At 44.0% G+C, this 24870-nt stretch overlaps 1 protein-coding gene across 3 annotated transcripts in view; it reads left to right on the top strand.

The window, feature by feature from the left end:
• The window catches only part of KDM3B (lysine demethylase 3B), a 132430-nt gene that overhangs the window by 92666 nt on the left and 14894 nt on the right, over positions 1-24870 (top strand). For all 3 annotated transcript variants that reach the window (XM_073355004.1, XM_073355003.1, XM_073355005.1), the window contains 5 exons: positions 967-1074; positions 1673-1800; positions 5053-5332; positions 6543-6799; positions 24276-24542. In XM_073355004.1, the coding sequence (XP_073211105.1) occupies positions 967-1074; positions 1673-1800; positions 5053-5332; positions 6543-6799; positions 24276-24542 (1040 nt within the window). The remainder of the gene's footprint in view (positions 1-966; positions 1075-1672; positions 1801-5052; positions 5333-6542; positions 6800-24275; positions 24543-24870) is intronic.

The following is a 24870-nucleotide window of genomic DNA, read 5'->3' as shown; positions in this document are numbered from 1 at the left end:
GTTTCAACTAATTTGCCCAGTACTGACGTTAGACTTACCAGTCTGTAATTGCCAGGTTCACCTCTAGAACCCTTCTTAAATATTGGCGTTACATTAGCTATTTTCCAGTCACTGGGTACAGTAGCTGATTTAAAGGACAGGTTACAAACCATAGTTAATAATTCTGCAATTTTCACATTTGAGTTCTTTCAGAACTCTTGGGTGAATGCCATCTGGTCCCGGTGACTTGTTACTGTTAAGTTTCTCAATTAATTCCAAAACCTCCTCTAGTTGCACTTCAATCTGTGACAATTCCTCAGATTTGTCACCTACAAATGACGGCTCAGGTTTGGGAATCTCCCAAACATCCTCAGCCATGAAGACTGAAGCAAAGAATTCATTTAGTTTCTCTGCAATGACTTTATCGTCTTTAAGTGCTCGTTTTGTAATTCGATCGTCCAGGGGCCCCACTGGTTGTTTAGCAGGCTTCCTGCTTCTGATGTAATTAAAAAATATTTTGTTGTTTTTGGTTTTTATTACCTTTTGAGTTTTTGGCTAGCTGTCCTTCAAACTCCTTTTTGGCTTTTTTTATTACATTTTTACATTTAATTTAATTAAATACATTTACTATTCAGGTCTTGTGTTACAGCAGCACAGCTACGGAGCTGTGGCAATGCTCTTGTAGTGCTGTAGTGCAGATGCTTTCTATAGTTACGGAAGCGGGTTTTCTATCACTGTGGTAGCTAGGTTGATGGAAGCATTCTTTTGTCAACCTAGGTGCGCCTACACCACGGGTTAGGTTAGCATAGCTATGACAAATGCACCCCCTGAGCAGTGTAGTTATGTCTATCTAAATTTTAAGTGTAAATCAGGCCTAACTTGAGCTAACTGTTGCAGTGAAGAAATACGTACAGAAACAGCCTGCTGCACTGTAAAGCCTGAGTGACTTTTGCAAGGTAGTAAATGATCTGGTTCTGTCCATTTCAGAGACAGAGGAGATTGGTGATGAGGAGGTTTTCTCATGGTTGAAGTGTGCAAAGGGGCAGTCCCATGAACCGGAGAATCTTATGCCAACACAGATCATCCCTGGAACAGGTAATACTTGAACTCCTTCCTTCTGGTTTCTAGATATCTTCTTCCCTATTTTGGGAAGCAGGAGAGGAGGCAGTGTGATAGTTTTGTTTTCTAGTTGTCTCCTTATTTGGGAAGGATCAGGGAGGAGGTAATATGGGGGAGGGGGAAGACATTCTCTTGGAGGAAGGTGTGGAGAAAGACGAAAATAGTGCAGATGAGAATGAGTTGCTAGTACAAAGTGATAAAACATATCCAGTGTGCTACTCCTAAGATTTGCAGATACAAAGCACATGACTCTTGTTTTAATTTTCAGAAGTCTTTTCAAAAGATATGAACCAAATGTAGTTTAATTTATGGGGAAGGTACTAGTGCTCTTGTCCTCTGAAGGAAAATATAAGTATTCAGTGTTATAATGGCATTTCTGACTGGATTTTGAAAGCCAGTCCTATGTGAGCATAGTTATGCAGCACTCTCTGGTTAACATATGTATCTTGATCATGAAGCCTTAAAATTAAGGATTCTTGTGACTAGGTGGAAAAATTGGTCCTGAAGTTCAGTCAAGGCCTCACTTCATAGTTTTTATGAGCATATGTACGAAAACTTGTAACTTTTTTTCTAGCTCTTTACAATATAGGAGACATGGTACATGCAGCCAGAGGCAAATGGGGAATTAAAGCCAACTGTCCATGTATTAACCGGCAGAACAAATCTGTGTTGAGACCTGCTGTCACAAATGGGATGTCACAGGTACGTGAGCTGGGAATCCATGGATAGAATTCCTGTGCTTGACCTTTGTGGACACTGGATATTGCATTCATAGATTTTAAGGCCAAAAGGGAGGGGCCATTAGAACATTTAGTCTGACCTCTGTATAACATGGCACTTAGAATCTCAGCAGTTTCGGCTGGATGCCTTGACTCAGTCAGGATTATCACTGAGCATTGCTACTTCTGGCACCCAGAAACTTGTTGAGGTGGGGAGCATGTTATACACAATCTTCGCTAGCTGGATGTCTGTGCTAGGCTTGTTTTTTATTTTGTAGAAATTTTTGTAAAAGACTTATGGTATCTCTGCCAAAACCTTGAAGGAAAGGTACATTGGGGAATATGCCAGCAATGCATTTACTTTATTTCTTATGGCTTTCTGAAATATTATGCTGATTTGACATATGTATAGATTTTGTTCTTTGATAAAATTAGCAGGATGATTATGATGTTGGGGGGCATCAAACATCCACATATAAGCAATAAAATAGCACAGCTGGGCAAAGTTTTGAGAAACAATCCTTGACACTTGAAATGGTTGACTGCTTCTTGGAATAGATCTAGAACACACAAGAAGACGCTATTCTCTACTTAATTATAAGTAACACAAATGAGTTAATTCAAGAAGGAGTAGTAGCTTGAGCCACTAATTGATAAGTGACCACATTATAATTAGGTAGGTTCAGCATCCTACAAGAAGAAAGGGTATCAAAAAGTGACACTACATTTTAAGAAGGGAGATTTCAATAAAATGAGAAAGTTAATCAAAAAGACTGTTTTACTTCCTTTACTTTAGAGGTGGCATAGATGCTACTTACAAAAATATGTCTCAAAAGGCATGTGTACTGATGAACAAAAAGGAAATGAAGAAGCCAAGGGATAAACCATTATGGCTCAATGGTACGTTAGAGAGGATACTTGAGCCAAAAAAAAATCCTTCAAAATTTGAAAATCTGATCCAAGTGAAATCACTAAATATGAGCATAAATTACATCAGGAAAATGTGAGAGGAGTATTAGAAGTGCCAGACAGTATGAGGATATTGCTGAGAAGCTAAATGATTTCTTTAGTTCTTGATGTGTGGGGTGGCCCGGGAGTGCCGCAGGTGCTTTGGGGGGGCAGCAGCACGCGGCCCAGGACCTCCGCTGGTGCTGGGTGGGGTGGGGATGGTTGGCAGGGCTGGCAGGCTCCCTACCTGGCTTCGCATCTCCCTGGAAGCGGCGACATTCCCCTCCCTCAGCTCCTAGGCGGAGGCATGACCAGGCACCTCTGTGTGCTGCCTTCACCCCAAGCACCGGCTCCGCAGCTCCCAATGGCCAGGAACCACAGCCATTGAGAGCTGTGGGGGCGGCACCTGCAGGTGGAAGCAACACACAGAGCTGCCTGGTTATGCCTCCATCTAGGAGCTGAGGGATGTTGTGGCTTCCAGGGAGCCCCCCAAGGTAAGCGCCCTCACCGCATCCTGTGCTTCTGCCCCCTCCCACACCCAAACTCAAGCTGCAGCTGGGGGAGGGGAGTGTGGTGGCTCAAGACTGCCCCAGCAGCGGCCGATGTGACTGGCCCAGGGGCTGCCTGAGCTACTCGGGTGGCCCTCAGGCCAGGCGCACCAGGCACCGCAGAAGTCACGGAGATCACAGAAAGTCACGGAATCCGTGACCTCTGTGACAAACTCGCAGCCTTAGTCATGATATAGTAGTCTAACTAGCACAGTTTCTGTAAAGAAAAACTCTCTCTCTAATCTGTTAGAGTTCTCTGACTGTTTCAATACAGTTGTGGATAAAGGAGAAGCAGTTGATGTAACTAGACTTTCAAAAGACCTTTGATAAAGTCTCACTCAAGACAGGCAAGGAAAATAATCATTAATGAGAAATAAGCTACAGTACTGTCATAAGTCAGAGTGGAATTAAATAGTCAATTTTCGTCATGGCAAAAGATTAACATCAGGATGTCACAAGGTTCTGTAATAAGTCCAGTGTTTAATACATTCTTATTAATGATCTGGAAAGGGGAGTGAGTAGTCAGAGAGAAATTTTCTTGTAACAGTTATTTAGATAAGTGAGAGAAGATTGTTAGGAAGTTGAGAGAGACCTAACCACGCTAGGTGAATGGGCAGCATGGTGACAAATGAAGCTCAATGACTGCAAGTTGCAGGGAAAAAAATCAACTGTAATGGACCATACAAGGTTTTAAAATGAAATAACTCTGGAGAGGAACCTGGGTATCATTGTAGAGCTTAGTGAGGAGGCAGTGTGGTCTAATGGATAAAGCGCTGGACTGGGACTTGGGAGTCCTGGGTTCTATTCCTGACTTGGCCACTCAGGGGATAAAGATGCTTCCCTTTGAAAAGTGACTTGAGATCTACTGGTGAAAAATAGTATAAGAGATAGGCATTTATTAATATTTACAATTTGCTTAATGAAAACCCCCACTCAGTGTGCAGCTGCAGGAACGGAATGGGATTGAGAATAGTATAGAAAGTCATATGATACCTTTGTTTAAATCAGTGGATGCTGGATTAGGTGAAGTGTGGTCTGATAAGTCTGGCATTTCATATGTGCCTATGTTTTATTGCCAGTATGAAATATTTATTCAGATTTCTAAAATGTGACTATGGGCACCTATCCTGAGGTGCCTATCCCATAAAATAAAAACACAAAGTAATTCCAAAAGACTGCTCATAAATATATTCTCATGTGTTAGTGTAGCACTTAAAGACCCCAGTTAGGTATCAGAACCCCATTGTGGGGAGGTGAGAAGGGCAAAGTAACATTGAAACAATCTCAATATTTATTGGAATTGGGGCTCCACTGTGCTAGGTGATAGAGATGGATACATACAGTCCTGCCCCAGATTAACAGTATAAAATAGCATACTGAGAGCTGGAGCAGTGGACACAATAAAAATTTGTACATTGCATTACATTACATTCATTTCCAAAAATTCACTATTTTAAAATGCATTCATAAAAGTACAGATCTGATTGGTCACTGAACATTCAAATCATGAAGGTCTTTAAGCCATTTCCAGGATCTTCATGGCTTTGGAGTTAGAAAATCAATCTCAACGTTCTTTTAAGACAAAACCAGCCTCACAGCCCACCCTAGTGATAGACTATCACTATGTCATATTGTTGTCGTCTGGTTAACTCCCCCCCTCCCCCCCCAGTCCATCAAAAATGTAGTTTCCTCCCCAGAGTCAGCGTTTGACTGCAGCGCATGTAATCTTTTGTTTTTAGCTTCCCAGTATAAATCCTGGTGCATCAGCCTCTGGAAGTGAGGGCACCTTCTCTAGTGGGGCAGGAGCAGCAGGATTGGGGCAACTAGAAATGGACACTGATCCTAAACCTGAGGCCACAGATGGAAGAACTGAGGATTCTGCGAAAATAGAGACCTCGCCAATCAGCAACCCCACTGAAACAAAATCTAGCAGGCCACTATGTCCAGAAACATCCCCCTCATCAGCCTTGCACTGGCTTGCAGATTTAGCAACACAAAAAGCAAAAGAAGAAACAAAAGGTGAGGCAAAGATCTCCCCCTTAATGTTTGGAAGCAAAGGAGTGCTGCTTGGTTACCATCCTTGGAGGGAGTCCTTAGTGCTTAGGGAAGACCAGCATCATTCGTCTGCACTTGCCTCTTTGGATCTTTTTTCTTTAAGTAGGGGTTAACCATGTAGAAACCTCCTGAAAGAGATGGAGAAATAACATACATGCAGGAGCTGGAGGGATATGGGAGCGGGGGAGGGAGGCTGGAGGGGTGGGCATATTTATCAGGTACCCATTTTGTTATGTATGCTGTCTTTTCTGTGAGACTATGTAGAAATGATCTCCTGATGTAAAGTCTGACTAACATTCCCTTCAGATAAGAATTAGTTACTTTGTGGAAACTGGTGCTAAAATTAATTTTGGTGTTTGGCTTGCATCCGATGAAGTGAGCTGTAGCTCCGGAAAGCTTATTTATGCTCAAATAAATGTGTTAGTCTCTAAGGTGCCACAAGTCCTCCTTTTCTTAATATAAAAAGTGCATTTCCTAAGCACCTAGAGGCTGAAGGTATGCTTAAGGAACTGTCAAGACTGTGACTTATTCACAAAGGCAGCATTACATTCAAGACAGGTCGGGCTAGCTCTTGTATATTGTACCTAGCTAGAAGTATGGGAATTATAGCACACAATTTTGTATTTTGTTCATGGTTATCGGTGATAGGCATTTTTTAACAATCCCAGAAAATCTCTTCTGTTTTCACTTTTCAATTTTATGTTCACAAATGTTTCCCTAGTTTTCTAGGTCAAATCAACAGTAGTGTTCTCTCTACTGCATTTAAAATCCTGCAGAAGGATTCTGTATTCATTCTGAAGAATCCAAAACTAATTTGGAAGGCAAAAGGGTCAGTTCATGAGCGTCTGATTCAAACACGAGTGCAGTTCCTTGTAAATTAAATACTTCAGGTCCAAATCATCTACTGGACCCTCCAAATTCTTAACCCACCATGATGTATTAAAGCTGTTGGTGAGGCATACTGAAACAGGATGCTTACTTTTGCCTCATCCAGTATTGTACAATATCATTCTTGAGCCTTAACATCCAGGTAAACTGTACTGTGGTTTGTCACGGGATTATAGCCATGTTATATTGAAGGATAATACTTGGACAGTTATCTTCACAGAACTTTCCCTTTTGTGGATCTTCAATGATGTTTGTCTCACCCAGTTGTGATTTTTCTTCCTTACAGAAGCTGGATCCCTGAGATCGGTGCTTAATAAAGAATCTCATTCGCCCTTTGGATTGGATTCTTTCAACTCCAGTACAAAAGTTTCTCCATTAACCCCAAAACTGTTTAATAGTCTCTTGTTGGGCCCAGTTGCATCTAGTAACAAAGCTGAAGGCTCCAGTCTCAGAGATCTGCTACACTCTGGGCCAGGAAAGCTGCCCCAGGTCCCACTAGATACGGGAATCCCTTTTCCTCCAGTCTTTTCTGCAGCTTCCACGGTGAGTAATGTTGTCTTTCCTGCCTTTCTTCCTGCAAAGGGAACTGTTCTAAGGGGAATTCCTTAGGGTCTGTCAGTTTTATCTACATTTCAACAGAATTCTTTTGGGACACATGGGTAGAAACAAAAGCATTATTTTTCAAAAGAGCTGTAAGATTTAACACAGTTGTTAGTTTTATGGGGCTTCATCTGGTGCAGTCATGGAGAAATGCTCTGAGGGAGGAGTTAGTCAGTTAGGTACTGCTTCCCCATAAAAGCCTGATTTAGAAGCAGTCTTTTCTCAGAGGTCCTGCTTTATTTAAGTCCATTTTATCTCTGGTGTTGGTTGAGGGGATCAAGCTATGGGACAAACTTCTAGAGGTGATTAGGAAAATCTAGAGTCTGGGTATCATGAGAAACAGTGCAAAACTTTCCTCCTTTAAAAATGCCTTTCTGTCCTAAGAATGACACACTACATTGACACAAAAAGAAAAGGAGTACTTGTGGCACCTTAGAGACTAACCAATTTATTTGAGCATGAGCTTTCGTGAGCTACAGCTCACTTCATCGGATGCATACCGTGGAAACCGCAGCAGACATTATAGACACACAGAGATCATGAACCAATACCTCCTCCCACCCCACTGTCCTGCTGGTAATAGCTTATCTAAAGTGATCATCAAGTTGGGCCATTTCCAGCACAAATCCAGGTTTTCTCACCCTCCACCACCCCCCCCCCCCCCACACACACACACAAACTCACTCTCCTGCTGGTAATAGCCCATCCAAAGTGACAACTCTCTCACTTTGGATGGGCTATTACCAGCAGGAGAGTGAGTTTGTGGGGGGGGGGGGGGGGGGTGAGAGAACCTGGATTTGTGCTGGAAATGGCCCAACTTGATGATCACTTTAGATAAGCTATTACCAGCAGGACAGTGGGGTGGGAGGAGGTATTGTTTCATGATCTCTGTGTGTCTATAATGTCTGCTGCGGTTTCCACGGTATGCATCCGATGAAGTGAGCTGTAGCTCACGAAAGCTCATGCTCAAATAAATTGGTTAGTCTCTAAGGTGCCACAAGTACTCCTTTTCTTTTTGCGAATACAGACTAACACGGCTGTTACTCTGAAACCTGTCATTATACATTGACACACACCCTTCTACCAAAAAAAAAACAACCCCAACCAACCTCTACCCCAAAAAATTAATGAAGAAAACTTAAACAATCAAAACCAAAAATGCTACCCCAACTGGACTTTTTACCCCAAAAAGAAAAGCCAGAGGTTCCATGAAATCTAGGGACTGTTGATTTTTATGTGGAATGTACTCAAATTATGCTGATGGCTGGTGGCAGACAGATAATGCAACTGAGGAACAAGGAGATACTGCCTGTCTGCTATAAATATTAGGATACTTGAACTTTTGCAGTTAGGGAAGATGGGGTCTTGACAACTTAAGTTGTTTACCTTTGGTGGAGAGAAGAATGGAATGTGTTAAAAGGGAGAGGCGTTCATTGTCACAGAAAACCAAGGCCAATAGTTGTGAATAGATTTTTAAAAGGCTCTGAAAATATTATGACACTAAGAATATATGTAGTTCTGCCGACTAAGACAATGCAGGTGATCATCACATGCGTCAAAGCAAAGGGATTGCTTCAAGGGTCAGGAAGGAATGTCCTATATTCACCCTGTTTTCCTTAACCACATACTGTCCCTAACAACACTGTGACGAGGTGCATTATGGTTTCTTCATATTCCTCAGAGAATTGGCAGTTTTCACTGCTGTTCTTCAAATGCACACATAGGGTACAGTTAAGGTTGTTTAAGTGCCTGGTAGTGATGCCATGCAGTATCCATATGATTAAGACAGTGGTTCTCAACCTTTTCCATACAGGTATTGAGCCAAGCCCCACTGACACTTATCAATAAGGGGCACAAAATTCTGCTCCTGAAGAGAAGCATTCAGAGCAAGCCAGTGCTGGTCAGTGAAATATTCACAAGAGCAGAGCTAAATGCATCAAGAAAAATCTGTTGTTGCTTCTCTGAGCTCAAACACTCAATTAAAAACTTTGAGATGAAAGCCAATGAAGTTCAGCATGGAGTAGGAATGGCCAATGTCAAGTAATCATTTCTTTATGTAAGATATCAAAGAGGCCTGTACTAGGCTTTCCTTTATTAAAATTCACAACTTTTACAGTTTCACTTGCCATCTGCCTTGCCTCAAAAACTTCCCAGTGAATTCAACAGCGAGTCCAAATGGCTTGGAGTGCAGTCAGCAAGATTCTAGTAACAAGGTTACAGTTTTTTGTTGTAGTTTGAGCACCATTAATCCAAATACACACATCCTTGCCAGTCCAACCCTTCTGGAAGGACTGATTGTTGCAAAGCTTCAAAGACCTTTTTTCTCCCAAAGCATGTGCTCTCAGTCCACTGTAAAGCAGGCAGTTCTCATCTATGGCTTGTTCCTGCTAAGACTGTATATATGATAACTAGGGGAAAACACTCATGTAGTTTCATACAGTTGTATTGAGAAATATTGGCCCTGAAAAGTATAAACAGCTGTTCCTGAACATCTGCAGCCATGCCATGATTTTGCCAATTGACTGCATAATTGGAGGGGGAAATACCTTTGGATTGACTGGCAATAGCAGATCCCAATATAATTCTGATATTCAAGACATAGGGTGTAATCATTGTTTTCCCAGTTATGAGGGTTGGCTGCTTTCAGTACTCAGTGACGCAACGTATGATGTTTGAAGGGCTTCCTGTCCTGCAACGTGCTTGCATCTCTCCCAGCTTGGTGTAATCTGCAGATTTTATAAGCATACTCTCCATTAATGAAAATACTGAATGCTACTAGACCCAGGACTGACCCCAATATGGGACTCCACATGGTGTGCCCTCCCAATTTGACAATGAACAATTGATAAATCCTCTTTGAGTGCTGTCTTTCAACCAGTTGTGCACCCACCTTGTAGTAGTTTAATCTAGACCACACACATCCCTAGTTTGCTCACAAGAATGTCATGATGGAGTATGTCAGAAGCAATACTAAAATCAAGACTTATCACATCTACCCCTCCCCCCGCTCCCATCCACTAGGCCAGTAACCCTGTCAAAGAAGACAGTTATGTCAAACATGGTTTTCGGGGGGGGGGGGTTCCTCTTGACAAATTCATGCTGGCTATTGCTTACTACCATATCTTCTAGGTGTTTAAGAAGTGTTTAATTTATTCCAGTTTCTTTCCAGGTATAGAAATTGAGCTGACTGGCCTAGAATTCCCTGGGTTTTCTTTGTTCCCCTTTTCAAAGATACATACTCTGTTTGCCCTTCTCCAGTCCTCTGGGGCCATACCAATCCTCCATGAGTTTTCAAAGATAATTGCTAGTGGTTCTGAGATTCTTTCAGCTAGTTCCTTAAGTACCCTAGATGAAATTTATCACGCCCTGCTGATTTTTATTTATCTAAATATTATTTAACTATCTAACTTATCTAAATAGTCTTTAACCCATTCTTTCCCTATTTTGGCTTATCTTCCTTCTTGTTAATATTGTGTTGAGTATCTGTTCGCAATTAACTGTTTTAGTGAGGACTGAAGCAAACCAGCTTTAAACACTTCTTGAAGTCATCAACTATTAGCTCACCGCCTTCATCTTTCTCTTGTTCCTAATGTATTTACAGAACCTCTTTTTGTTGTTTTCTGTCCCTGGCTAGGTGTAACTCATTTTGTGTCTTAGCCTCTCTGATTTTGTGGCTACATGCTTCTGCAATGGGAAGTTTTTTAAAAGCTATTTTGGGAGTAATGGTCTTTCTTTTATTTTAATAATTGAAATTTTCAGTTACTCCTGTTCGAAATGTCTGCCCCCTCTCACTGTTGTCAATGGGACTGAAGCCAGTGGGTACCATCAGGGAAGATGATCAGCCCCCTATGCTGTGAAAAGCTGGAGACACTCCATCCCATTGAGAACAATGAGAGAGACAAAATGTACCCTTCTCAAAATGGCCACCAACTGTGAGGGCACTTGTGGCTTTAGTCCCATTAACAATAGGAGATGTTCACCATTTTGAAAGAAGGGAGGAGTTCTTGGAATTCTCTGAAGTAGAACATTGCATTCTTCTGCTTCTGCTTAAAGAGAAAGTTTCCATTATGAAGAACAACAGAAAGAATCACCATTAATTCTGTGGGGGGAAAAAATGAACTCAGGCTGCACTATAGTGAAATGAGTAACTTTTTGGGAAGTTTGAAGAGTTTGTGGTGATCTTATTGAGATTAGGAGCTGAAAAAATCTGTCACTATGCAAAATTTATTAAAAGGCCTACTTTTAATTTTAATTCCTAATCTAATTAACAAATTTACTTATACATTCTCAGAAAATTCATTGTTACTCAAGGTAATTTTGGGGACTCTATGCTATATTTCTCATACATAAGATTAGATCATAGTCATAGAAATGTAGGACTGAAAGGGACCTCGATACGTCATCTAGTCCAGCCTCCTGAATTGAGGCAGAACTAAGTATTATCTATTCTTAAAAACTCCAGTGACAGAGACTCCATGACCTCCTTAGGTAATTTGTTCCAGTGCTTAACTACCCTTACAGTTTGGAAGTGTTTCCTAATGTCTAAACTAAATCTCCCTTGCTGCAATTTAAACCCATTACTACTTGTCCAGTTCTCAGTGGATAAGGAGATCAGTTTACCACCCTTCTCTTTCTAACAACCTTTTACATACTTGAAGATTGTTATAATGTCTCCCCTTAGTCTTTGCTTCCCCAGACTAAACAAACCCAATTTTTTCAGTCTTTCCTCATAAGTCATGTTTTCTAGACCTTTGATCATTTTTGTTGCTCTCCTCTGAACTTTCTCCAGTTTGTCCACATCTTCCTGAAGTGTGGTCGCCCAGAATTGGACACAGTACTCTAGATGAGGTCTTATTAGTGCTGAGTAGAGTGGAAGAATTATTTCTTGTCTTGCTTACAACACTCCTGCTACTACATCCCAGAATGATGTTCGCTTTTTTTGCAACAGTAACTAAGAGCATAAGAATGGCCATAATGGGTCAGACCAATGGGCCATCTAGCTCAGTATCCTGTCTTCTGACAGCAGTCAGTTTCCAGAAGCTTCAAAGGGAATGAACAGAACACAGGAATTGTCAAGTGATCCATCCCCTGTCATCCACTCCCAGCTTCTGGCAGTCACAGGCTAGGGACACCTGGAGCATGGGTTTGTGTCCCTGACCATCTTGCCTCATAGCCATTGATGGATCTATCCTACATGAATTTATCTAATTCTTTCTTTAACCCAATTATACTTTTGGCCTTCACAACATCCTCTGGCAATGAGTTCCACAGATTGACTGTGAATTGGGATTTTCCAATGTGCATTACTTTGGACTTACCAACACTGAATGTCATCTGCCATTTTGTTGCCCTGTCACCCAGTTTAATGAGATCCCTTTGTAACTGTTTGCAATTAGCTTTGGACTTTACTATGTGGGGTAGTTTAGTATCATCTGCTAACTTTGCCACCTCCATTGTTCATCACCTTTTCCACATCGTTTATGAATATGTTGAACAGCATAGGTCCGAGTACAGATCTTTGTGAGACCCTGCTATTTACCTCTTTCCATTGTGAAAACTCACCATTTATTCCTACCCTTTGTTTCCTATCTTTTAAACAGTTACTGATCCATGAGAGGACCATCCCTCTCATCCTATGACTGCTCACTTTGCTTAAGAGCCTTTGGTGAGGAACCTTGTCAAAGTCTTTCTGAAAGTCCACATACACTATATGACTGGATCACCTTTGTCCACATGCTTGTTGACTCCTCCAAAGAATTTTAATAGATTGGTGAGACATGATTTCTCTTTACAAGAGCTGGGTGAACTCTTCCCCAACATACTGTAGCATTTGTGTATCTGATCATTCTGTTGTTTACTATATTTTTAACCAGTTTGCCTGGTACTGAAGTTATGTTTGTTGTAGAAGAAAGAGAGAGCCCGCACCATGAGGCCTGAACTAAAGTAGTAGTTGGGCCCTGATGATATAAAGTAAAGTTAGCTGAAGTCAGGCCCAGTTACATAACATGCCAGCTTGCAAGTTTACAGAACCTGGCAAGAACAGGGGTGGTATTGCAAAACCATAAACATTCCTAAGAAGTGCTAGGCACAGGATACTCATGTAAACACATTCCAGAAGAGTGGTACCAGGACATTTTAATACCAAGTATGGTGTGAACACACTCCCCGAAGACCACAGGGACATACTGACCCCTCCTAAAGATAAGGTCAGGATGACAGCGTAATGGATAGAGATGTTTTGATAGAACCAACATGTATAAGATAAAAGGTGGAACTAGCTACGTCAGAGGGAGGATACATAACTTGTTTGTATCAGTGTATAAAGAAGGGTTTCAGACGGGGTGTCTTTGTCCAGCCGAGGGGGGAATGGAAAGTCCTGCCGTTCGCTGAGCTGTGTCTATGGCATACATGTGCTGGTGCTAGTGTAACTGTAGACATTGATCTGGGGAGCTTGGACCGTGCTCGTCAACAATAAACCTGGCCAAGTGCCTTTGTTACGGAACCAAGTCTGTGGTCTTTTTGGACAGTTCAGTTGGAGTCTGCTGTACAGGCTATCTGATCAGAGCCAGTGCAGCATGCAGAGAGCACACACGCAGCCAACAACTGACTACACTTACCAGCCTTTAATTGCCAGGATCACCTCTGGAGCCTTTTTTAAAAATCAGCATTAAGTTAGCTTCTTCCAGTCATCTGAAGCTGATTTAAGCTATAGGTTACATACCATAGTTAGTAGTTGTGCGATTTCATATCTGAGTTCCTTCAGAACTATTGGGTGAATACCATCTGGTCCTCGTGACTTATTACTGTTTAATTTATCAGTTTGTTTCAAATCTACCTCTACTGATGCCTCAATCTTGGACAGTCACTCAGATTTGTCACCTTAAAACAATGGCTCAGGTGTGGGGAATCTGTCACATCTTCTGTAGTGAAGACAGATGCAAATAATTCATTTAGCTTCTCTGTAGCAGCATTTGTCTTCCCAGAGTATTCCTTTATAACTTTGATTGTCCAGTGGCCCCATTAATTTTTGGTAGGCTTCCTGCTTCTGGTGTACTTTAAATTTATTTTTGGTTAGTTTGTGTCTCTTTTGTGAGTTGCTCTTCAAATTCTTTTTTGGCCTGCTTCATTATATTTATATTTGACTTGCCAGAGTTTATATTCCTTCTGTTTTCTTCAGTAGGGTATGATTTGCAATTTTTAAAGGATGCCTTTTTGCCTCTAACCATCCCTTGTACTCTTCTGTGTAGTGATGGCAGCATTTTTTTGGTCCTCTTACTTTTTTATTATTACTTTATTATTATTTATTATTTACTATTCTTATTAGGGGTATACATTTGGTTGGAGCCTTTTGTAGTGTTCTTTAATAGTTTCTTTGCAGCCTGCAGGTATCTCACTTTTGTGACTGTTCCTTTTAATTTCCATTTAACTAGTTTCCTTGTTGTTTTAAAGAAAAATGCCAGTGGGTTTCTTTGGCATTTTTCCCTCTGCAAGAATGTTAAATTTAACTACAGTAGGGTCACTATAACTGAGAGGTTCAGCTATATTTACCTCTTGGACCAGATTCTGTGCTCCACTTAAGACTAAATCAAGAATTGCCTCTCCTCTTGTGGGTTCCAGGACTAGCTCTCCAAGAAGCAGTCATTCATCATGTCTAGAAATTTTATCTCTGCATCCCATTCTCTGGTGACATGCACCTAGTCAATATGAGGATAGTTGAACTCCCCCATTATTAGGTTTTCTGTTTTTTGTAGCCTATTTAACCTCACTGAGCATTTCACAATCACCACCACCATACTGGTTAGGTGGTCAGTAGTATATTCCTACTACTACAGACTTATTATTCAATCATGGAATATTTATCCATAGAGATTCCATGGAGCAGTTTGATTTATGCAAGATTTTTACTTTGACTCTATGCTTTTTCACGGATAGTGCCATTCCCCCACCGGCACGACCTATCCTGTCATTGCAATATATTTTATACACTGGTATTACCGTGTCCCTCTGATTATCCTGATTCCATCAAGTTTTTGTGATACCTATCATACCAATATACTCATTTTGATACCAGGCACTTGAGTTCATCCATCTTAGTATCTTATAGTATGTATACAAACAGTTATGAAATTTGTCAATATTTCGTTGTCTGCCTTACGTGATGTAATTGAATGAGACTCCTTTTTGTTTGACTGTTTCTCTTCAGTTCCCGTCTACACTTTATCAACTTCTATCCTATCATCTTTTAAAGGGACACTATATCCTATTATAAATCCACCCCTGAGGGATGTCTCTGTCTGAACCGTGTGCTCCTCCACACCTGTTGGCTTTCGCCAACCCCTCAGTTTTGAAACTCCTGTATTACCTTTTAAATTTTACATGACAGCAGTCTGGGTCTGTTTTGGTTTAGATGAAGCCCATTCTTCCTGTATAGACTTGTCCTTTCCCAAAATGTTCCCTAGTTCCAAATAAGCCTAAATCTCTCCTCCCAACACCATAGTCTCATCCACACATTGAGAACCTGAAGTTCTGCCTGTCTAACTGGCCCTCCTCATGGAACTGGAAGCATTTCAGAGAATGCCGCCATGAAGGTCCTGGACTTGAATCTCTTACCTAGCAGCCTAAATTTGGTCTCCAGGACCTCTCTACTACCTTTCCCTATGTCATTGGTACCTACCTGCAGCACAACTACCAGTTTTTCCCCAGCACTGCACGTGTGTCTATTCAGATGTCTCAAGAGGTACACAACTTTTGCACCCGTCAAGCAATTAACCATGCAGTTCTCCCAGTCATCTCAAACCCAACTATCTATGTTTTTAATAGTCAAATCCCCCATTACTATTTCCTGTCTTTCCTAGTGACTGTGGTCCTCTCCCCAGGAGGGGTATCCTCAGTGCGAGAGGGATACCATGACATCTGCTAGTAGGAGGGTTCTCAACGATGGGATCATTTCCCATTACACTGTTGACTCATTCACTTTGTGATCTACTATAACCCTCAATCCTTTTCTGTAGTAGTCCTTCCAAGGCAGTCATTTTCCATTTTGTATTTGTGCAATTGATTGTTCCTTCCTAAGTGTAGTACTTTGCTTTTGTCCTAACTGAAGGACATTTGTCATCCTATTTATTTCAGACCACTTCTCCATTCAAGATTATTTTGAATTCTAATGTTGAATCTCTGCTTTAAGTGCAAAACTTAATCAAGTTAAAATATGGTATGTTCAGCCATTGATACATGTTATTGTAATGCATACAGAGACAATTTGGGGGACAAATTAAGGTTGAATAGCCCCTCTTCTGGAAAGATTCATTTTAAAGCCAGAAAGGGAAGAATGATCTAGTCGGACCTGCATAACACAAGCCATTAAAATCTTACTCGGTTGTTTCTTCATCAACTCTAAACTTCTTTTTGAGCAATAACATATCTTTTAGTGTGATCTCCAGGCTTGATTTAAAGACTTCAGCTGATGGAGAATCCACAGTGTCCATCACCTTAAATTGTTCCAGTGGCTACTTTTTCAGTTTTTAAGGTCAGGCTTGACAAAGCCCTGGCTGGGATGATTTAGTTGGGGATTGGTCCTACTTTGAGCAGGGGTTTGGACTAGATGACCTCCTGAGGTCCCTTCCAACACAGATGTTCTATGATTCTTTAAAATGTGTGCCTTTATTTCTAAAGTCTAAATTTGTCTAGCTTCAGCTTCCAATTTACGTGTTGTCTGCTAGATTAAAGAACCATTTGCTATCAGAAATGTCTTCTCTATGAAGGTGCTTGTATAACATGATCAACTGACCTCTTAAACTTCCCTTTGATAGACTAAATAGATTGAGCCTAAGTCTCCCACTATAAGACATGTTTTCCAGACCTCAGATCATTCTTTTAGCTCTATTTTGAACCTTCATCCAAATTTTCAAAGTCCTTTTTTAAGTGTGAACATCAGAACTGGACACAATGGTCTCACTGATGCTGTATTTGGAAATAATACTCCTGTGGGAATTCTGGGCCAAAAAATTAAATTCTTTAAATACTTACTTTTTAATTTAAGTATTTTAAAACTCTGCATATTTAATTTGTCAGAATAACACAATATAATCACACCACTTTCAATTATTTTTGGTCATTTATTTCAAAATACCTGTCAGCAAGTAAGTCTGTAATAACATAGACGACAAAAAAAGATTCAGGAAATATTTTTTGATAAATAGATTCCTTACTAGGCATATTAATAGAGAACTCTGAGTAATAATTGATTTAAACTACAATAAACTACAGAACCATATTTCCCGAACCCCTCAGAAGCCGTACAAAAGTGTCGGGATAATGGAGGAGCTAAGGGAGAGGGAAGTAAATTGCTGGGAAGGAGCCTGGGTATGAACTTGGGGGTTGTTGGGTATGGGTGAGAAAAGTATGGAACAGGTTTTGGGGGGATGTGAGGGGGGGGCTGGGGATGGATTGTTAGGGAGCTTCCCCCATGCAGACCCTGGCAGACCTCTAGCCTCTCCAATTCAGTCAGGCACATCTGCCCCTGTCCCCATGTGTTCCTGCATCCCCATGTGTCCTTGCACCCACAGTCCACATGTCCTTCCATCCCACATCAGACGCCCATTTCCCCCATCCCCATGTGGTGCTGCATCCCCTCCCCATCCCTATGTGGCTGTATAACCCCTCCCCCTGTCCCCATGTGTGTCTGTGCCCCCACCCAGCCATTCCCCTGTCCCTGTGCAGCTCTGCACCCTGTCCCCCATCACCATGTGGCCCTGTGCCTTCACTCCTATTCGGCCCCTGCTCCAGTCTGTTCTCCCTCACTAGCCCTTATGATCCCCTGGCTCCTGACCTGACCCGCTGCAAAGAAGGCAGGCCTCTTTCTCTTCCCTCGCTGGCTGGGAGCTACTGCTTTGTTCTGTTGCCACAGCACCCCCTCATGGGCAAAAAGGGGAACTGCAGCAACATTTAGGCAGAAGCATTTTTCTGCGCAAAAAAATAAAAGTATGCGGGGCTTATTAATTATACATGCGCGCAGTAGCACAGAATTCCCCCAGGTGTATAATACTGCCTCCCTACTCCTACTTGTTATTTCCCTGCTTATACATCAGAGGATCACATTTGGCCTCTTAGCTGGGAAGTGAGGGGAAGCATGAACAACAAAAGCAAGAAATCTAAGTTACACTTTGTGTGTTTAATTTTTTTTAAATGTTACAATGAAATACAGGAGAATACTAACCTTTGAGTGATTGCACAAGTCTATTCCGATTTAGATGTGTGAGTGCCCCAAGCACAGCTGTTTGAGATTCTTCCCCTAGTGGTATCTGTAGGCTTGGCACTGGCACCCCCTGGTGTCACACGCTCATAGCGCCGGTTTAAGGGGCTCCCGCCGAGACCATGCTCCTCAGTTCCTTCTTATCACCTATGCAGCTGTCGGAACTTTCCCCCCTCTTGCCTTTAAAATAAAGTGCTTTTAGTGGTTTCCACTGTTCCTTCATAGTAAATAGTTAGTTCCATAGTGTAGTAGTTTAGTTTAGGACTGTGATTCCTCTTCATACTCGGAGAGGTGGTCTGTCCCTCCCCGGGTGCCGGGGTTTAAACCGTGCTCTTTGTGCGGCAAGCCTATGCCTACTAGTGACCCTCACTTGAGTTGTCTCAAGTGTTTGGGAGAGGGTCATAGAAAAGAGCGCTGCAACATCTGCTGGGAATTTAAGCCCCATACGCAGAAGGACACAGCAACAAGGCTGAAAGTCCTACTTACGGAGATGGCACTGAGACCTGCCTCAGCACTGAGTACTTGGGCATGAGTGCAAAGTGCACTGCCAGCAGGTAGGGGCTCTCAGCACTGGTCCTCCTCAACAGTGCCAAAGAAGCAGCAGCGCCAGGGCAACCAGGAGAAGACTCGCTCGCCAGCACTGAAGGCAGACAAGCGTGCACAGTGGGATAGAGCAAGACCCATGCAGGGCTGTTCTCCCTCCTTGGTACTGCGACAACCGCTGGCAGAGACACCAACGCAGGCACCACAGACCCCAGTAGCGCTTGACTAACCGATGGGTCAGCACCTGGCGAACCAGTTTGTAATGCCATTGACCCCAGAAGCCTACTCCACTGCGAAGGAGCTAATGACTCTCAGTGCCGAGTCCTGCCGGGACACAGGAAGCGGCACCAGCGGTGCCACTCAGTGGCATCGAGGTATTGACTGCCTTTAAGCCGATTTCAAGACCAGCCTCTAGGAGAAACCCACCCCCCTTCATTGCCTCACCAGAAATGTCTCCATGGCACCGATCGCTGGCACCAGGAGGATCGGCCCCACTGTGGTCACCTAGGTGGTTGTCTGCGGCGGCGTCTTCATCGAGCTCTGACTCGGGATTAGATTATTCAAGACATTGGCACAGAAGGGAAGCTCCACGCCAGTCCCCACAGGCAACGCTGCCGTTGGGAGCGCCAGGAGCAGGAATGACCCAAGGGACCTGGCCTATGGGCCTGTGGGGTCCAGTGCCCCTGCAATGGCCTTTTTAGAACCCCTGGGGTTTTCCCCTAGGCCAAGGGATTGGCTTACACTGCTCCTACTCAGCGTGCTCAGACTGTAGCGGCAGCCTTGGTGCACAGAGGCCCTCCAGAGCCAACCCCCCGGACCAGTGCAGGAGCAGATCCCAGCACCATTGCCGGCACCAATACCACTACCCAAGTCTGTGAACCCAGGGAAGACACAGCAGGGCATGCTATGGCAGCGCACACCTCTTCCTCAGCCTCTCCAGAGGACAAGCTCCTGCGCAGAATCTTTCCTACCGCAGGATGATTTAAGGGCCCACCAAGACTTGTTAAGGAGGGTGGCCTCTAATCTTGGATTGTAGGCAGAGGTTGTCAAGGAAACTTCAGACAGGTTTCTGGATCTTCTGTCAGCTGCAGGAGTGATTGCACACTCTGCTAAGGTGGCCCTGCCTCTACACAATGCCCTTTTGGGACCAATTAAGGCCATTTGGCAGACTCCTGCCTCTATTCCACCCCCAGCAAAGAGGACAGAAAGGAAGTACTTTGTGCCTGCCAAGGGCTGTGAGTTTCTGTTCTCTCATCCTCCTCCCTGGTCCCTCGTGATGGCAGCTGCCAAGGTCAGATGGGGTCTACTCCCGAGCCAAAGGAACCTAAGAAAAAGGATCGTCTGGGGAAAAATTCGTATTCCATGGGGGGGCTCCAGTTGAGGATAACTAACCAGCAAGTGCTGCTGGATTGCCATGATAATAATATGTGGGAGGCAATGAACAAATACGGAGACAGACTTCCCCAGGCTAGTGAGCAGGAGTATGCTACACTTGTGGATGAGGGCAAAACAGTAGCCAGAGCCTCCTTGCAGAGACCTTGACACTGCAGACTCGATGGCTAGATCTATGGCCACAGCTGGGATTGTGTGTAGGAGCTCGTGGTTACAGGTGGCAGGGTTCCCCCAAGAAGTTCAGCAGGCAATGCAAGATCTGCCATTTGAGGGACCTTTTGCTTTTTTCGGAGCGGACAGACGTCAGGTTCCACAGGGTTAAAGACACCAAGGCAACATTGAAGTCCCTGGGCTTGAAGTCCCAGTTGCAGCCTAGGAGGCAATATAGGCCGCAGCAATATGGCCGTTTTTACCCGCACCAGAATCGTTACGATCATAGGAGGCGTAGGAACAAGGGTTCTGGGTGTAGGCCACGCCTGCCTTCTCCTCCTCTGCAGGGCCTTCTCAATCAGCCCAGCATCACTTGGGCGCCTCGAAACACCCATTTTGAGGAGAGCATACCAATTCATCATGATCTAGTTTATCCCTTTTTTTTCCACAGTCTTTCCCACTTCCTCCAGGCCTGGAAATGGATCACCAGCAACCGCTGGGTTCTAAACACTGTTAAGTTTGGTTATACCCTCCAGTTTATTTCACTCCCACCTTCCGCATCCCTCCTTCAGGGGCCCTTCTCACAAGCTTCTGCTAGAGCAAGAAATTCAGTCTCTCCTTGAAATGGGAGAGGTGGAGGAGGTCCCAGGTCATCTAAAGGGAAAGAGGTTTTACTCCTGTTGTTTTTTTGATTCCCATGGCCAAGGGAGGTCTCAGACCTATCTTAGACCTGCATCATCTCAACCGATATCTCAAGAGGTTGAAGTTCCGTATAGTCTCCTTGGGATCGATCATCCCATCACTGGATCTAGGGGATTGGTATGTTGTCCTCGACTTAAGATGCATACTTCCACATATCGATTTTCTAAGGCCACAGAAAATTCCTGAAGTTCTTGGCAAACCAGCGATCTGCAGCCCTGCCATTGGGCCTCTCAGCGGCCCCAAGAGTCTTTACCAATGCATGGCAGTGGTGGCGGCTTTTCCCAGAAGAAGAGCTCATGTATTCTCGTACCTCGACGACTGGCTCATCAAGGGCAGGTCTCAAGCACAAGTGTAGGCTGACATTTCCCTTATCCAGTCAACCTTCCAGGCACTGGGACTTCTCATCAATGTCCAGAAGTCAACCCTGGTACCCTTGCAGAGGATAGAATTCATAGGAGCAGTCCTAGACTCTCAATGGGCGAAGGCCTTTCTGCCAGAAGATCACTTCCAGGCGATCGTGGACCTGATGTGTCACATGCAGTCCCAACCAATCACCACGGTCAGGCTCTGCTTGAGTCTACTCGGCCACGTGGCTTCGTGCACGTATGTCGTTCAGCATGCGAGGCTCAGACTCAGACCTCTCCAAGCCTGGTTGTCTACGGTGTACTCCCCTGCAAGACACCACCTGGACAGGGCGGTCACTGTGCCCCCTCAATCCTTGGTTCTCTATTGTGGTGGTTGGATCACCGAGTAGTCTGCGAAGGGATTCCCTTCACAAAGCCTCAGCCATCGGTATTCCCAATCTCCAGTGCCTCGGATCTGGGCTGAGGAGTCACCTAGGGTTGCTCAAAACACAAAGTCAGTGGTCAGCAGAGGACCTACTGCTCCATATCAACGTCAGGGAGCTCAGGATAGTCCGTCTGGCATGCCAGGCATTCTTACCCCACATCACAAACAAAACAGTCTCGATCCTCGAGGACAATGCATCAGCCATGTATTACATAAACAGGCAAGGAGGGGCTCGCTCTTCTCTCCTGTGTCAAGAAGCAATCTGTCTATGGGAATTCTGCATTATTCACTCGATTGAGATCGAGGCCTCTTACCTGCAAGGGGTGCAGAACCAGCTTGTGGACAGGCCCAGCAGATCCTTTTCAACACATCACAAGTGGAGTCTGCACCCAAATATCGCAATGAGCGTTTTCCTCCAGTGGGGCTTTCCCCACATAGACCTGTTTGCCACACAGTCCAACAGGAAGTGCCATCAGTTCTGCTCCCTGAGGGGTCACAGCCCAGGCTCCGTGACAGATGCTTTCCTACAGGTTGTCACATCACCTGTTCTATGCCTTTCCCCCTATTCTGTTAATCCACAAGGTGGTGACAAAAATCAAACACGACCGGGCTCGGGTCATCCTGATAGCTACAGCATGGTCCCGGAAACACTGGTACGCCACCCTTGTTTGTCTCTCCCTTGGGGCTCCGATCGAGCTTCCTCTGTGCCTGGACCTGATCTCACAAGACCGCTGTTGGCTTCTGCATCAGAATCCTCAGCACCCTGCATTTAACGGCCTGGAATCTGCATGGCTGAACCTTGATGAGCAGACTTGTTCAGAGCAGGTCCGTAGAATTCTCTTACACAGCAGGAAGCCCTCCACGAGGTCGGCATACTGTGCAAAGTGGAAGCGATTCTCCCTCTGGTCTGTAGCTAAGGGAGTTGTGCCCATGCAAGCTTTGATCCATCTTATCTTGGACTACCTCTTGTCATTAAAGGAGCAAGGCCTAGCCCTTGCCTCGCTGAAGGTCCACCTGGCAGCCATTTCAGCATTCCACCTAAAGATTGACAGTCATTTTTTTTCTCACGAAATGGTAATTCGCTTACTCAAAGGTCTGGAGAAGATATTTCCACAGATAAGGGAACCTCCCCCTGTGTGGGGACTTGAATCTGCTCCTCTCAAAGTTGACGGGACCACCATTTGATCTGCTGGCAGCGTGTTCTCTGCTGCACCTTTCATGCAAGACGGCCGCCTTGATGGTGATTACTTTGGCAAGGAGGGTTTAGGAGATCTGAGCCCTCACAGCAGAACCACCATATACAATTTTCTTTAAAGATAAGGTACAGCTGGGGCCGCAACTGAAATTCCTACCAAAGGTCGTGTCCCAATTCCACTACAACCAGCCTATATTTCTACCGGTCTTCTACCCTAAGCCTCATGCGAATAGGGAAAGGCAACGACTGTGCTCCCTGGTGTGCTCTGGCGTTTTATATTGAAAGAATCAAATGATTTCACAGGTCATCCCAGCTCTTTGTGGCTATGGGTGATAGAATGAAAGGGCTTCTGGTGTCCCAGAGGATCTCATCTTGGATCACATCCTGTATAGGAACATGCTATGACCTCGCAGGCACTCCCCGTCCGTTGAACTTAACGGCCCACTCCACAAGTTCCCAAGCCTCTTCGGCAGCCTTCTTAGCGCAGGTTCCAATCCTGGACATATGCAGACCGGCAACATAGTCCTCCGTGCATACCTTTATAATACACTATGCTATCATACAGCAGGCGAGAGACAATGCCCTCTTTGGATGGTGGTCCTACAGTCAGCTTGTACTTGATCTCCAAGCCCACCTCCAGATCTACTGCTCGCTGGTCGCCTAAATTGGAATGGACATGTGCAATCACTCGAAGAAAAAAGTTACCTACTTTCGTAACTGTTCTTTGAGATGTGTTGCATGTGTCCGTTCCAAGACCCGCCCGCCAGCCTCTCTCTCAGAGAGGTCGTCGGTAAGAAGGAACTGAGGAGCACAGGCTCGGCGGGAGCCCCTTATACCGGTGCTATAAGCATGTGACACCAGGGGATGCCAGTGCCAAGCCTACAGGTACCACTAGGGGAGAAATCTCCAGCGTCTGTGCTCGGGGCGCTCGTAGGCCTATATCAGAATGGACACGTGTAATACATCTCAAAGAAGAACAGTTACGAAAGGTAGGTAACCGTGTTTTTCATAACTTTAAAGAATAAAATGGGGTGTTAGGTTTGGTTTGAATCGTAGGTGGTGGTCACCTTAGTTTAGTAGTTTTACTACTTTGGGTAGCAGATGGTTCAGCAAATTTTCCGAGCCTTAACTGTATAGGACAGTCCATAGCACTCCTAACCTTGTACTGATTTGTTCACCAGTTCTTCTGCTATCGGAATTTCCTTGACGGAAAGGAACTTGCATAACTTACACCCAAGAGCCGTTATCCTTATGTAACAGCCTCTTCTCTTTCTGTTTACATTGAAGAGATGTTATCCTTATGTAACAGAAAGACAAGAGGCTGTTACACCCAAGAGGAGTTATCCTTATGCCAGTTATGGAAGACTAAACTTGTCCTGTGGGTTTGTATCTTCTAGGGGGCCAAGAGCAAAGCCAGTCTGCCCAATTTCCTGGATCATATAATTGCTTCTGTGGTGGAGAATAAGAAGACATCTGATGCTGCAAAACGAGCAAGTAACTTGGCTGATACACAGAGAGAGGTGAAGGAAATGGTAATGGGATTAAACGTGCTGGATCCCCACACCTCCCATTCCTGGCTGTGTGATGGAAGGCTCTTGTGTCTTCATGACCCCAGCAATAAAAACAACTGGAAGATCTTCAGGGAGTGTTGGAAACAGGGCCAGGTAAGAGAAAATAAATAGGCAGGTTTTCTCATTGGAGACCCTGGTGCCGGTATTTTGAAAGCAGTATTGCACTGATAGCCTGCGGGCTGCTTTAAGCTCTTCTAATCCTACTCTTGAAGGTCAGTGACTGTGCAATTTTGTGTGAAGTATGAGGAAGGGTATAAAATAAAATTGAATTTTGTGGCATTCCATATGACTATTTGAGAGGAATGTTTCTTAACATATAGCAACAGATGCTATTAGGTTAGAAGTGTAGATTTATTTATTTACATAGACGTTGCTTCCCTGGATCCCTTTGGGATGGGGAGGATGTAGAATCAGACTAACC

This window comes from Lepidochelys kempii, chromosome 8, assembly GCF_965140265.1.
Source record: "Lepidochelys kempii isolate rLepKem1 chromosome 8, rLepKem1.hap2, whole genome shotgun sequence".
NCBI classification, from domain to species: Eukaryota; Metazoa; Chordata; order Testudines; family Cheloniidae; genus Lepidochelys; species Lepidochelys kempii.
The sequence above is the reverse complement of the archived record's forward strand: the minus strand, read 5'-3'. Positions and strand labels throughout refer to the sequence as shown.